The 12,098-nt window shown below is 49.0% G+C and overlaps 7 protein-coding genes across 7 annotated transcripts; 3 read left to right on the forward strand and 4 right to left on the reverse strand.

Annotated features, from left to right (window-relative positions):
• Window positions 1-358: 358 nt before the first annotated feature.
• On the reverse strand, window positions 359-799 carry BABINDRAFT_5836 (uncharacterized protein; the record flags this gene model as incomplete). The annotated part of the gene is made up of 1 exon (XM_019132302.1): window positions 359-799. The coding sequence occupies one exon, from the start codon at window positions 797-799 to the stop codon at window positions 359-361; it is 441 nt and encodes a 146-aa protein (XP_018988278.1).
• An 89-nt stretch (window positions 800-888) lies between these two features.
• BABINDRAFT_78886 (uncharacterized protein) lies at window positions 889-1,287 on the forward strand. Its single transcript, XM_019132696.1, has one exon. The coding sequence runs from the start codon at window positions 978-980 to the stop codon at window positions 1,185-1,187; it is 210 nt and encodes a 69-aa protein (XP_018988279.1). The 5' UTR covers window positions 889-977; the 3' UTR covers window positions 1,188-1,287.
• Window positions 1,288-2,548: 1,261 nt separating this feature from the next.
• On the forward strand, window positions 2,549-3,988 carry BABINDRAFT_30143 (uncharacterized protein; the record flags this gene model as incomplete). Its single annotated transcript, XM_019131476.1, has 3 exons — window positions 2,549-2,983; window positions 3,059-3,560; window positions 3,642-3,988. The coding sequence occupies 3 exons, from the start codon at window positions 2,549-2,551 to the stop codon at window positions 3,986-3,988; spliced, it is 1,284 nt and encodes a 427-aa protein (XP_018988280.1).
• A 638-nt stretch (window positions 3,989-4,626) lies between these two features.
• On the reverse strand, window positions 4,627-5,715 carry BABINDRAFT_31237 (uncharacterized protein; the record flags this gene model as incomplete). Its single annotated transcript, XM_019131531.1, has 2 exons — window positions 4,627-5,627; window positions 5,673-5,715. 2 exons carry the CDS (start codon window positions 5,713-5,715, stop codon window positions 4,627-4,629), a joined length of 1,044 nt encoding a protein of 347 aa, XP_018988281.1.
• Window positions 5,716-5,856: 141 nt separating this feature from the next.
• Window positions 5,857-7,706, reverse strand: BABINDRAFT_159432 (uncharacterized protein). Its single transcript, XM_019127655.1, has one exon. It carries the CDS (start codon window positions 7,560-7,562, stop codon window positions 6,234-6,236), a length of 1,329 nt encoding a protein of 442 aa, XP_018988282.1. The 5' UTR covers window positions 7,563-7,706; the 3' UTR covers window positions 5,857-6,233.
• Window positions 7,707-8,144: 438 nt separating this feature from the next.
• Window positions 8,145-10,733, reverse strand: ZCF32 (Zcf32p). Its single transcript, XM_019127656.1, has one exon. The coding sequence runs from the start codon at window positions 10,585-10,587 to the stop codon at window positions 8,278-8,280; it is 2,310 nt and encodes a 769-aa protein (XP_018988283.1). The 5' UTR covers window positions 10,588-10,733; the 3' UTR covers window positions 8,145-8,277.
• A 540-nt stretch (window positions 10,734-11,273) lies between these two features.
• BABINDRAFT_164675 (ESCRT-I subunit protein) lies at window positions 11,274-11,894 on the forward strand (the record flags this gene model as incomplete). The annotated part of the gene is made up of 1 exon (XM_019130273.1): window positions 11,274-11,894. One exon carries the CDS (start codon window positions 11,274-11,276, stop codon window positions 11,892-11,894), a length of 621 nt encoding a protein of 206 aa, XP_018988284.1.
• Window positions 11,895-12,098: the final 204 nt, after the last annotated feature.

Raw genomic sequence — 12,098 nt, forward strand, 5'->3', positions numbered from 1 at the left:
TCAGCAGCGCCCTACCCTATGCTTAAAAATTGGTTGTTTTTCCAGATTTTTAATCTGGAGATATGTACATCTTATATTTCACACACTAGCAAGTGAAGAATTAGCGGCCTCAAATGTGTCATTCTAGTCTGGATAGAGCCTAGGATGTCATGACAAGCCTTGGCTTTAACAGAATATGCTGTTAGCTCTGGGTATTCACAAGTCGACGTGAACGTTGGGCTCATTTCGATGAGTAAGCTCCTGTCACAATCCCGGGAGGAAGAGGTAGCTGGTATCCTGCCTTCCTTCACCTCCTGCACACTAAGGCCAGAAGTTGAGGCAACCCTAGCACGGGCTAGGTTTAGAACTGTGATGGCACTTACTCCCCCACAATGGCCTGCAACTTTTTCAATTCAGCGTTGAAAGTTTCGGTTTCCACTTCCAAGGCCTCGTCAATCTCCTGTAACCGCTTCGCGTACAACTGGTTCGCTAACAACTCTGTGTACGACACTTTCTGCGCTTTCTTTTGTTTTGGCTTGGTGGGTTCTAAAATTTCGGGTTCCTCTTGTACCATAGATATTTTGTACTCGTCGAGCAAGTTCAAGTACAACTGGGCCACTTCTTCCGGAGAGACGGCGAACCCAGTCTCGGGATACAATCCCTGGTTGACGGAGAGCTGAGTGGCAAGAGTTGTTTCCCAGCGACGGGTAATGATCTCCATATGTGCGGAGTCGATTTCGGCCGGATGGACTTCATAAACGAGCTGGCTAAGCACTAGCAAGTCTCGAGTGGCGTAGTAGGAGGGAGAGGTTTTGTTCATTGGGAGGATGAGGAATGCGAGTATTAGGTAGAGTGGATGGGAAGGATGAAAATGCTAGATATGATCCATGAATGGAGTGAAAATAATTCTCCGTTTAATAACAGTAGCTGCAGATGATAGCTATAGATAGGATACATTCAAGCTCCAGGTCGAAACCATTGAATCGGAAAGTTCTATTATGGTGCGAATGTCGTGGGACAGGATCTGGCGGTCCACACACGCACAATTTGCCCGAACGGGAAGATCGATATTATGTATCAGGCCGCGATCTATTGACATTTCGAACGTCAACCATTTCTTTTGTATAAAGCCAATATCGTGGTCCAAATCGGCTCGCGTATATAATATACGTTACATATTAGACTCAGTTTTTGAGATCTTAACTTGAATCCTAGAGGCCAGCATATTCTGCTGAATCGTCCAAGGTCTGACCCCCCTCTAGTTGTATATGGAGCATACTCCAAAACAATATCTCCCCCGATTATTCCACCTTCACCATTCCATCTCTATCATTTACACTTTAGATCTTTTTTTAGCCACTCCTGCATAGCTAATATACCGTCACGGCCTCTATTTTCCGTTTTAGCCATGGAGGAAATATCATACGTGACGAATAAGCTCCTCCTGGCATCACTAAGCGAGCCACCGTTTGGGCTCTCCAAGATGCGAAAGAGCACTTCGCTGACCTTCGGTGCCGACTCCAGGTTGCCACGGGCCGTGGGAGACCTTCCACCCATGGTGTCTTCTTCGCCGCCTTCCAGTCTCGCCTCGCCCAGTAGGCCCATAGAGGGCTCCCCCAACTCTAAGATCCCGGTGTTGCTACCGTCGCGCAGGGTCTCCGGCTATAAAACGCCATCACCGTCGCCCGCAGGGGTTACTTTTCCTGGCGGTGCTATCCCCAATGGCCATCTCCACCCGTATCATCCAAGCTACAATCATTCCAATGATACTCCCACGACCAAAAAACCGGTAATCAACCCCAGAAGAAAAATATCCAACACGGTGTTGAGGAGACACGTTAGCACCCCTCTAAAAGCATCCAACGCCACAAACATCACCAGCTCTACCTTCAGTGCATCCTTCATGCAGGCCACGTCCGCTTCGAAGCAACGGGCAAACAACGAAGCCAAGGAGATTGCATACAAGGCTGCCACAACCACACCCGCTACCGATAGACAAGCCCTTTGGCAAAACAACGCTAGCAGTAATGCCTCGCCCGTAAAAGTAGCCAAAACATCACCTGCCAGCAAGTCGCACATCTTCTCCACACTTGCAAAGCCCCAAGGTCCGCCCAAGGCCCAGGTTTCACTGCCGCAGCAGAAAACACCGGAGCGGAAAGCCAAGCTGTACGGCGAGCTATCCTATAAGCGCACCAATAGGCCAGTGGGGGGCCCCAGACAGAGCAGTACGGCCAAGCTCACGGTGCCCAAGTCGCCGGTGTTGTCAACCTCTAAACGCGTTCCGCAGACTAGAGTGTCAAGCTGTTTGAAACTGGGTATTCCGGCCCCGCGCCCTCGGAGCATCTACGGAGAGATAAAGCCCATAAAAAAGGCTCCGACCCTTCCCCGTGCCACCTCCTCGAAGATGCTCGCCGATATCCCGTCATACGCCCAGCCTACAACCACAATTGATAAGAATCGCGAATTACATCGTAGAGTTACCCAGCCATTGAAACGAGTCTCTACCCTTGAAGAGTTCCGATACGGGTTGATGAACCATCCCAGCACACGGGAAATCGTTTCTGGACGGATGCAGGCGCTCCACGGCGGGACCAAGCCGGTGCCACGCAAGCCGCAGCCTCCCGGAGCCTACCTAGACAACTCGTCGGTGAATTTGAACGTGTATGAGCGGGGTGAGATTCTCCGTAAGCCGCAGGTATATTTCACTGGCTTGGTGAATTGTGCGAAGCCGGACGTCAAAATCACCGACTTCAAACTGAATTTTGGGTTCGACGACGCGGCCAAGAACTACAGGGCACATCAGGGGGACCACATCGACTATCGCTACGAGATCTTGGGCAAATTAGGCATGGGGTCCTTTGGAAACGTGTTGCGATGCCGGGACCACGCATCGCGGCCGGGCGCAATGGTTGCACTTAAAGTGATTAAGAATGACTTGGCCTGGTCGTTGCAGGCAGTGTACGAAATCAAGATCTTGAAGCATTTGAACGGAGACCCTGTGGACGTCCAGGCGAGAAAGCGGGCCTCCATCAGCCCGTCGTTTCCGTTCACAGCTGTTTCTATCGATCAGCGCGTCCAGGAACCAGCGCCTCCAACCCCCGCCTCGATTTTGCAGTATATCGACCACTTCCATTTCCGCGGCCACATGTGTATTGTGACCGAACTTTTGTGCGTAAACTTGTATCAGGCGATCGAGGCGACACAGTTCCGGGGCTTCGATTCGCTGGTGGTCAGACGGTGGACACATGAGTTACTCGAGGCGTTGCTGTTTTTGCACATGCACGGCATCATCCACTGCGACTTGAAGCCGGAAAACGTAATGGTAGTGTCTCCCGATTCATTTGCCATCAAACTTATTGATTTCGGCTCCGCCACCTTTGCCAACGAGGTATCTTACACTTACATCCAATCACGATTCTACCGCGCGCCCGAGGTAATTTTGGGAGCGCGCTACTCCGATAAGATCGACATCTGGTCTCTCGGGTGTTTGCTCGCGGAGTTGTTCACCGCCGACGCGCTCTTCCCCGGTGAGGATGAAATGGACCAGTTAGGGTGCATCATGGAGGTATTTGGCCCGCCCAGTAGGGCCACCATCTTGGGTCTCCGGCATGAATTGAAGCAGAAGGGACCAATCGTCGAAAGCAAGTCTAGGCGGAGCGGAGAGTCTCACACACCCCCATCAACCTCTAAGCTTCCGTTGTACACCTTGTTTGACGAACAAGGCAGGTTTGAGGCCGATTTGCTCGCAAAGCTCAAGAGTGGGCGTCGGTTGCGCGTTCTGTCCAAGAGCTTGGAGGCCAAGATCCGGCTCAAGTCGTCGGGTAAGTTTCCTATGTCCAACGACGATAAATTTTTGGATTTTTTGCACATGTGTTTGACGTGGGATCCGAGTGCTAGGTGGAGTGCCGAGGCGTTGTTGAAGCATCCATTTGTCAGCGATGATGAGGATGTCGCGATGGAGGATGCGGATGCGTTTAGCAACGACATGGAGTTTGACAGTACGTTCTAGCAGTTTGCAAGACATGGGCTTGATCTTTTAGTGCAGGTTGCTAAGTAAAGGCGTCTGACTATAAAACCCATGGGAAATTAATATACGGAAAAGGAAATTACACCTACTACTGATAGGTTTATACCCCTAAAGTCTAACTTGCATGGCTATTTTGATAAACCTCTGTAGTTGTTATTTTTCGAATCTGTTAGTTGACAGACTTTCAGACCTACTCATCGAAACGGATGGGGATGGTGGAAGCTAGCTCTTCGGATAAGCTATTTTAATACTACATTGCAAGTCCTTAGTATTTCCACTTGAACTGAATTTTTCAAAAGCTTTATAGTTCTTCAATTATCCCAAGACTTATCAGGTTTGTTCCTTTGCAACGTTATTTGGTTTGTCCCTTTGCAACGCTATTAGTTCTAGGATGCTTCGATATTTTGGGCCAGCTATTTCGTCGGCTGGAAAATGACGGTATGAGAAATGCTTGTTACTCGGTGTGATGCCAATGTCGCGCAACATTGATAACTTTTGATGGAGTAATATGATAAATGGTACAGCTTCTCTCTACCATAAGGGTTTTGCATATTGATAATATTCAGTATATCCGTCTTAAAGGAGCTTTACCACTAATGTACATAGTTCATACTTTTTTCCTATGCCAATCTTTCGTACTTCGTATCATCATCGAGCAAGCTTGGAGTCAGTTCGGCTCCCCAGGCAGTAAACTTCTTACCAAAGAGCAAGGACATGACCTGGTCAAAAAGCTTGTATGCCCAGCCGTACACCACGAGTAGTCCACAACAAATGGTGGCTAGGTTGAACAAAAACTGCAAGAACGGGATTCTCCTCTCTTCGACATGCAACTTGATTGGCTCAAAGTCGTATTTGAAGGAGATCCCCGGAGTTCCTCTCATGGGTTCAAAAGTCTTCTTCACCAGGTTGACCGAAAACTGGGTGGTTTCAATCTCCACGCCCAACTTCTTATACGCGGTAGGCACCACCGAGAGGAAGTAGGAATATAGTACACCATTTTCGGGCGTGGTCTGGACGGTAAAGTCTAATGGGTTATTCACAAAGGGATAGAAGTCACCGAAGGAAAACTCGGTGATCACGTGAGTGAAATTCAAGGCCTCCCATGGAACTTGCGAAGCATCTCTATAGCCAAGCCCCTTGGCCGTTATGTGAAAGTCCCCGCTAACCTTGTTCACTGGAATGGACCCAAAGATGTGACAGGCTGGTCCACCCGTATTGACGCGTAAACTCTTGACGCTGAAATCGGCCCTTAACCCGTCTCGCATGATCTCGCTGAGATCTGGCGTATTGACGAGCGGGTTGCGGTGTTCGTTGACGGAGTACCTGTTTGGAACAAAGAAGTTCATCCCTTCGTAGTTCAAAAACTCACTAGCCATGAGTCTGTCATCTGTGATGTCCAAGACGTTGGTGTGGATGAACTGACACGGCATAGCCACGAGAATGTCCATATTAATCTTAAGTTCCTTTACCACATTGTCATCAACAGAGAATTGGTGGTCAATTTCCGAATCAATAAAGCCACCGATCTCCATCCAGAGGATGAACAACGAGAGAAAGACGACAACCACCGTGGACAAGCCACCCTTCTCGGACCTCACTTGATGCGTGGGCTGTGTTTTGGCTGGACGGTTAGTACTGCGGTAAGTGGGAGGAAACCGTTACTTACGAAAAGCATCAAATGCTCTTACGCTCTTTCTGAAGTTATCCATCTCGGGTTGGTGTGGTCGATTGGCGGTGTATATGGTGGAGAGCGTTATAAAACTTGAACCGCATGGGGCTACGTATTCAGTAACCAGCTTACGTGTGGGTACCAAGGTGGTAGGCGCGCTACCTCCGTTAAAGGTTTCGAGGAAGAATCGGGCGTAACGTCCATAGCATGCTGGAAATGTTCAATTTACACCCATTTAGTTTAAACTGATTTTTGAGTAATTGAGACGAAATCGTCAAGACTTTGGCAGATTTTGAATGCGATTAGCCCGTTGATAGAAACTGCAACGTAGTAACAGGCAGGGTGTCGTTATATAAAACCATCCCAAGTTAGCTAATTTTTTATCCATTAGCCCGCAGGTCTAAAACTGGATTGAACTTCCTTCAGAGACCTGGATCTGTTGATACTCTATTGGAGCTTCTATTGAGACCTTAATACAATCTCATGAATATACATACATCGTTAAATTAGTCTAAAGGACGTACTGTGATATATGACCAACGTTCAAACCTGAGAAACTTAACGCCACCCGGTCTGTTGGTTTTGCTGATAGAACTGCTGCTGCTGCAGGCCTTGCTGAAACTGCTGAGGTTGTTGGAAATAGCCCGCCTGCTGTTGGAATCCAGTTTGCTGAGGGAATCCCGTTTGCTGAGGAAATCCCGTTTGCTGAGGAAACCCTGTCTGCTGTGGCTGAGCAAACTGTGTTTGCGGCTGGACAAAGGTTTGTGGCTGAACACCAGTTTGCTGGGCAAACAGACTTTGCTGGGTACCAGTGAACTGCTGCTGGCCCGTCGGATTACTGTACAAGCTTAAAATTTCCTTCTTGTCTATGCCCGTCTTCTGTGGCTGGACACCGTTCCCAAACCCGAGTGATGTGGCACCGGTCATTTGGAACTGCTGTTGTTGGTTAGGATCCACGTACTGCTGGCCTGAAATAGGATCGATATAGATCACAAGGCCGGTGGCTGGGTCCAAAAATGGCTGCAAGTTGGCCAATGGATCGGCTTGAGCCGGTGCTTGAGCTGGTGCTTGGCCGGTGCTCTTCCACCACTCGGCAGAGGTTGTGTCAGGAATGGTAGTGCCGGTTTTGTTGGTGGCTATGCTAGCGAGCATAGGGTTGTTAGCTGATAAACTGCTGGTGGAGCCGGTTCTGCCCTGAGAAGAGGCGTTGGAGCCTGGTCTCTGGGGCAACTTGGGCTTTTCGCTGCCATCTCTCGCGAGAATTTCCAACGCCACAGGGAGCTTATTCTTGGCCAAGTGCAACGCCTCGTAGACATCGTCATCGGGGTTCCGGAAGCCGAGCTCGTTCGTCACCTTGATAAAGTTTTGGTAGTACTTTTGTCTCTGGTACTCACTCAACTGGGCGTTGTGGGTAAGTCGTGGCACAGAGTTGGATGAGCTTCGAGAACGGGAACCGCTTTCCCCTCTGGTCTCTTTTGCGTTCTTATCATAGTCACGGGGACTGATCTCGTCGTATCTGAAGCTGCCTCGGATATACTTGTCTCTCAAGTAGGTCTCGAGCAAGGCGTCGTCGTCATCGTCAAACGGAAACGGCTCGCCCTTCGGGTTCCACTTGTCGTACGCCCGTTTGTTACCGATAGAACCGAGCGTGTCAAGTTCGCTGTTTGTCCAGCTGTCCAACGTCAACGACTTGACCTTAGAGTGGTCGGAGCCGAGTCTTCGGTGAAGCGAAGCACATCTGCCACAGAGAAAAACACCCAAGTTCCAGCTCGCCCAGGTGGGGTTCACGGCTTTGCATTCCCCACAGAGGTTGCGGTTGTACTTCGAGTTCAACATGTCCAAGAGCTCACGCTCCACTTTTTTATCGCTCTTCTTTCTGGAAAACATGGCAATATCAAGGAAGTTGTATATGGTTGAGGTAATATGAGGGTGCTCAAACTTGTTGGAATATTTTATGGCCAAAGCTATAGAGTGGGTGCTGGGATTATCGGGGTAACAGGTGCCTGAGCAGAGTTCTGTTAGAACCCCTCGGCGTGTATGGCAGAAGCACGTGATGTCATACCTTCCAATTGATCGCCACATCAACTTCGAGTGAGACAGAAGTATAGTTCCATGGAAATAACCAGTTCATGTCTAAAATGTTTAATTAAGGGTGGTGGTTTATATATATATTGATACAATTCAATAAATTGATTTGACTCGTGGGTCGAAAGGTAACTTTCTGAGAGAGTGGAGGGGGAAAAAATATGAAATATTGGCCCATCTGATGAAGGTCTAAACGCTAACCAGAGTAGCCCTCAAGGCGCATTTACTGTGTTTAGCAAAATAAAATACCTGACTTTCAGACATATATCGAAATAAACTGGCAACTGACATTTTCAGAAATTTTGACACCTTAAAAAGGCTAAGCCAGAGCTTTAATAAATCTACTCCCTTCATACAACTCGATACTAGATTACATGACTTATAGCCGAAATGCAAAAAAAATACACCAAACAGTCATTCAAGCTTGTAACAATACATACACAAGTTCTGGGCAGTCTAAAGGTACTCCTTTCGTCTCTGAAAAAAAAAACATGCAATCTCTTGGCCTCTACACCCTTTAGAAGAACACCAATACGATATCCTGCTCCTTGAGGATGCTCATCCACGATTTCCCGGACTCCCAGCACTGCATCATCACCTCTAGTGCGGTGTTCGCGGCAATGTTGCCGACCTTGGACATGGCGGTAAAGCGCTCCTGGAAAAAGATGCGGTACTCTGGGTCCATCACCTCACAGCCCGCTGTAAAAAGAGCAAACGAACAGCAGACTTCGGCGTTAGAACAGGCTGGAATGTTGCTCTTGAAGGCGTCAGCAATATCTTTCGCATGCTGCTGAATTATTGGTGATTCCGTAGGCACACAGAGCACACGACGGTACAAGTTGATGAGCCCCATGTAAGCAAACACGCGGTTGGTTGAGCGTAACACGTTTTCGCTGATCTTTGTTGCCTCCGATGTGGCTGTGGTGGGGGAATTCACGTCTGGGGGCGTGGTGGACTGCTGGCGCTCCTCTTGCTTTTTGCGGCGGAGCTCTAGAATTTTCTGGTGTCGCTTTTCTCGCTTCTTTTCGCCAATCTCGAAACAATCCATCAACCGGCTCTTGGCCTCCAAGGCTTCCGTAACCAACTTTATAGGCAACGTACCAAGAATCTCGTCTGCCTCCACGTTCTCTCGTTTGGATATGAGGGCCACTATATCGGCCAAGATGGGAACAAACTTGATATCAAACCCCATGAAGTGGTCTATATCCTCGAAATCCGTCATATCATTCTCTGTCTCGTCCCTCAAGCAGACGTCGGTCATAAAGTCGTCCTCATCAACCTCGGGATCATCATTATTCGGCACGTATCTGGACGGCGGATTTCTCCACGGCTTGGCTGAGGCTAAGCCTCCAATTACGTCGATATACGCAAACCAGCGGATGAGAAAGAACCCGATGTTGCTCTCACGCTTGAGGGGGTTTCGGTGCACTTTCCGGTGCACGTCTAAGCTTCTTGTGTAGCTTCGTTGCACCTGCCCTACCATCCTAGTCCCGTCAAGGCTGAGCATTACGTCACCTGGGGTCTCAGCCCCAAGGGTATCTTCCCTGTTGACCGGTTCGCTAGTGATCGACTTGTGGCCATTCCGGGAACGGATGATTCGCCGCGCCCCCACAAAATGGGTCCTCCAGCCGGTTTCGTTCTGAGAGAACACCTCGTAGCAGAGAAGCAACAAGGCAGTGGCTAGTGTGGTGTCGCTCTTGCTCTCGGATTCGTTTCGCAACGCAGCCATCAATCCGTTTAAACTGCGCGAGATCAACTGGTCGATGATCTCCACTGGCACCGCCTGGCCTATGATAATCGACCGGTGTTTCGCCGCAAACGCAAGCATTGCGCAAAGAATTGGCAGACACTGCATCGCCATCCGTGGAAGGATAACCCGAAATGGGTTCTCCTTATACATGTGGGCTGGGGCCGGCACCAACATGCTAGCGGTGACTTCGGTGTAGAAGTGAAAGATCTCGCGGTAATATGGCACCTGGAGGAGAATCTCCGGAAGCGGGTTAATGGTAGGCGGGATGGACCGGAAAAAGGAGATAGGGTCGTTGATATCAAAGAGCGACGTGAACGGCTCATCCGAGTCGTCAAGCAGCGTAAGGGACGCCAGATAGAAGTTGTTCTGGTTACGTAGCGCCATGGACGACGGTAAGTTAAAGCTGAGGCCGTCAGAAAACGTGTTATTATAGTCGCACACCTTTTCGAGATCCACCGCGTACGCATTATCCTCGGTATGTTCTAGGGGCGGCAGGCTTTCTACCGGTTTTGCTTCCAGTACGATCGGAGCGGGCACTGTATCATTCATGGACGTAAGTAAATCATCAAGGACCCCGAAATCGCGTAAATTTAGCGCATCGCTCGCGTTTGTGATGGATTCTAGTTTAGTCCACAAATGATTCAAGCTAGAGATCCCCGATTGGAAGGAGGATTCTTCAATGGTTTCGATTGGCGATGAGGCAACTGGGGGGATATGAGCCGGGGTTACAGAAGTCACGGCCATTGGGGTGACCGGTGTGGGAAATTGGGACATGGTTAGGCCATCCACCTTCGGTGTCCTTGGTCCGATGGGTGTTCGAGTGTCAAATGCATTCCAGGGTGCGGCAGATGGGGTATTGGCTGGCTCGACCTGAAAGAAATCATGTTTCGTTTGTCTCGGCTTCTTGAACGGCCTTCCACCCCATGTCAACTTTACCGAGTAGTCGCATTCGCTGTTGCGCTTCTGGCAGTACGAGCACGTGGGTTTGAGCTCGTCGCATTTGATTTTCAACCGTTTACAGTTGTGGCAGCCATTTCGGGACCGTTTCTTCTTTTCATCAGAGACAGAGTGAGACATGTAAATGTTGCGGTATGATTATTCCAAGGGCCTCTTAACAGATATCGTGGGATGAGTGGTTATCCGTGATGAAAGGATTTAGTCATCCTACAGAAAAACCAAGACTAGAGATGGTCAAGACGCGCAGCAGCCGCTACTAAATGGACCCCATACCTCAGTAAGGTGCAGGTGTGAGTCGTCTAGGTATTTTTTTTTTCCCGCGCGGCTGCCAGACGAATGCCGGTTCGGGTGATATAGACCAATGATATCATGGCTGGAGTCATTACAAGATTATAGTCTGGAGGCAACCAACGGGCCACCATAAAGTGGATTAGGATGGAATGGGTTGAATCAATATTACACTAGCAGTTAAGTTGCCTGATTTAATTTCACGAGATAAACAAGCATCGCCGTGGCTGCTTAGGCTCTAACCGACCGCTAATCGCACCACTCATAATCGTGTAATTCTGGAACTATATCCATATATATTATTTAAAAAAAAAACGGTTAAAGTGCCATTTTTAACCGGCATATGTGGATCAGAGCCAAGTAAATGCCATACTATGCCAAGAGGGACGATCTCCGAACAATCACGTGCACTAAAGGATCCCGCACATATGTCTGCATCTCTCTGGTTCGACTACTTGTGGATACAACGCTAGCATCATTGATATTCCTGACTCTCCCCTTTCAAAACTCCGTGTACCATGTCCTTACCACCTCTGCTTCCTCCAAGACCAGAAAACGGACCAACGGCTTCGCCACCGAAAACGCAGACACAGCTATCTCCAGCCATAAACCCGACACCATTTCCCAAATACTTCTCTTCGCTACCTCGAGACAGTCTTAATGAGCTCAGAAGCGAGCCTACATTGCTCAGTGGGTACGTCAAGACCCACCCTTCCTTCACAAAACACGAAGCAGCTCATGTCAACCTCATTGACGAGCAGATAGCCGAGCTCCGTTCGCTCGCAGATAGACTTCTGGCACTCAGAGCCCGGTACCAGATGCTAAACGACGAAGCCTTACCGGAATTCGTCCAACATCGGGCGTCGTGGCAATCCCTTGAATTGGAGATGTACCGCAATCTTGAGCGGTTCAACCTAAACCATTTAAAGTCCAGGATGCGCGAAGCAATTGCAGAGGCCAACGCGTACTCCCTTCTGATGGTGGATGCGGTGATCGAGGAGCATCAAGACAAGGACGAGATGAAAGAGAAAGATCTACAGCAGTTTTTGAGGGACTACAAGCAGACAAGGATCCTCTACCACTCAAGAAAGGAGCGATCCAATCGGTGGGCTGAGAACCGTGTCGGGGGTGCCATCTAGCGTCTTCATCTCCTGTCTCCCAAAGCTTTACATGTCACGGTGTATCCCCTAAAAAACATTATGAAACCAACACGGTCTGTTATGAATGCGTGATAACTAGGTTTGCATTTTACCGGTTTGTAACATACCGTAAGACATCAAGCACATAACTTGGTTCTGATATAAAGTTTACAAGGTCTGCCAGTTAATCAATCTGATGGGCTA

This window comes from Babjeviella inositovora (genome assembly GCF_001661335.1).
Source record: "Babjeviella inositovora NRRL Y-12698 unplaced genomic scaffold BABINscaffold_1, whole genome shotgun sequence".
In the NCBI taxonomy this organism is placed as follows: domain Eukaryota; kingdom Fungi; phylum Ascomycota; class Pichiomycetes; order Serinales; genus Babjeviella; species Babjeviella inositovora.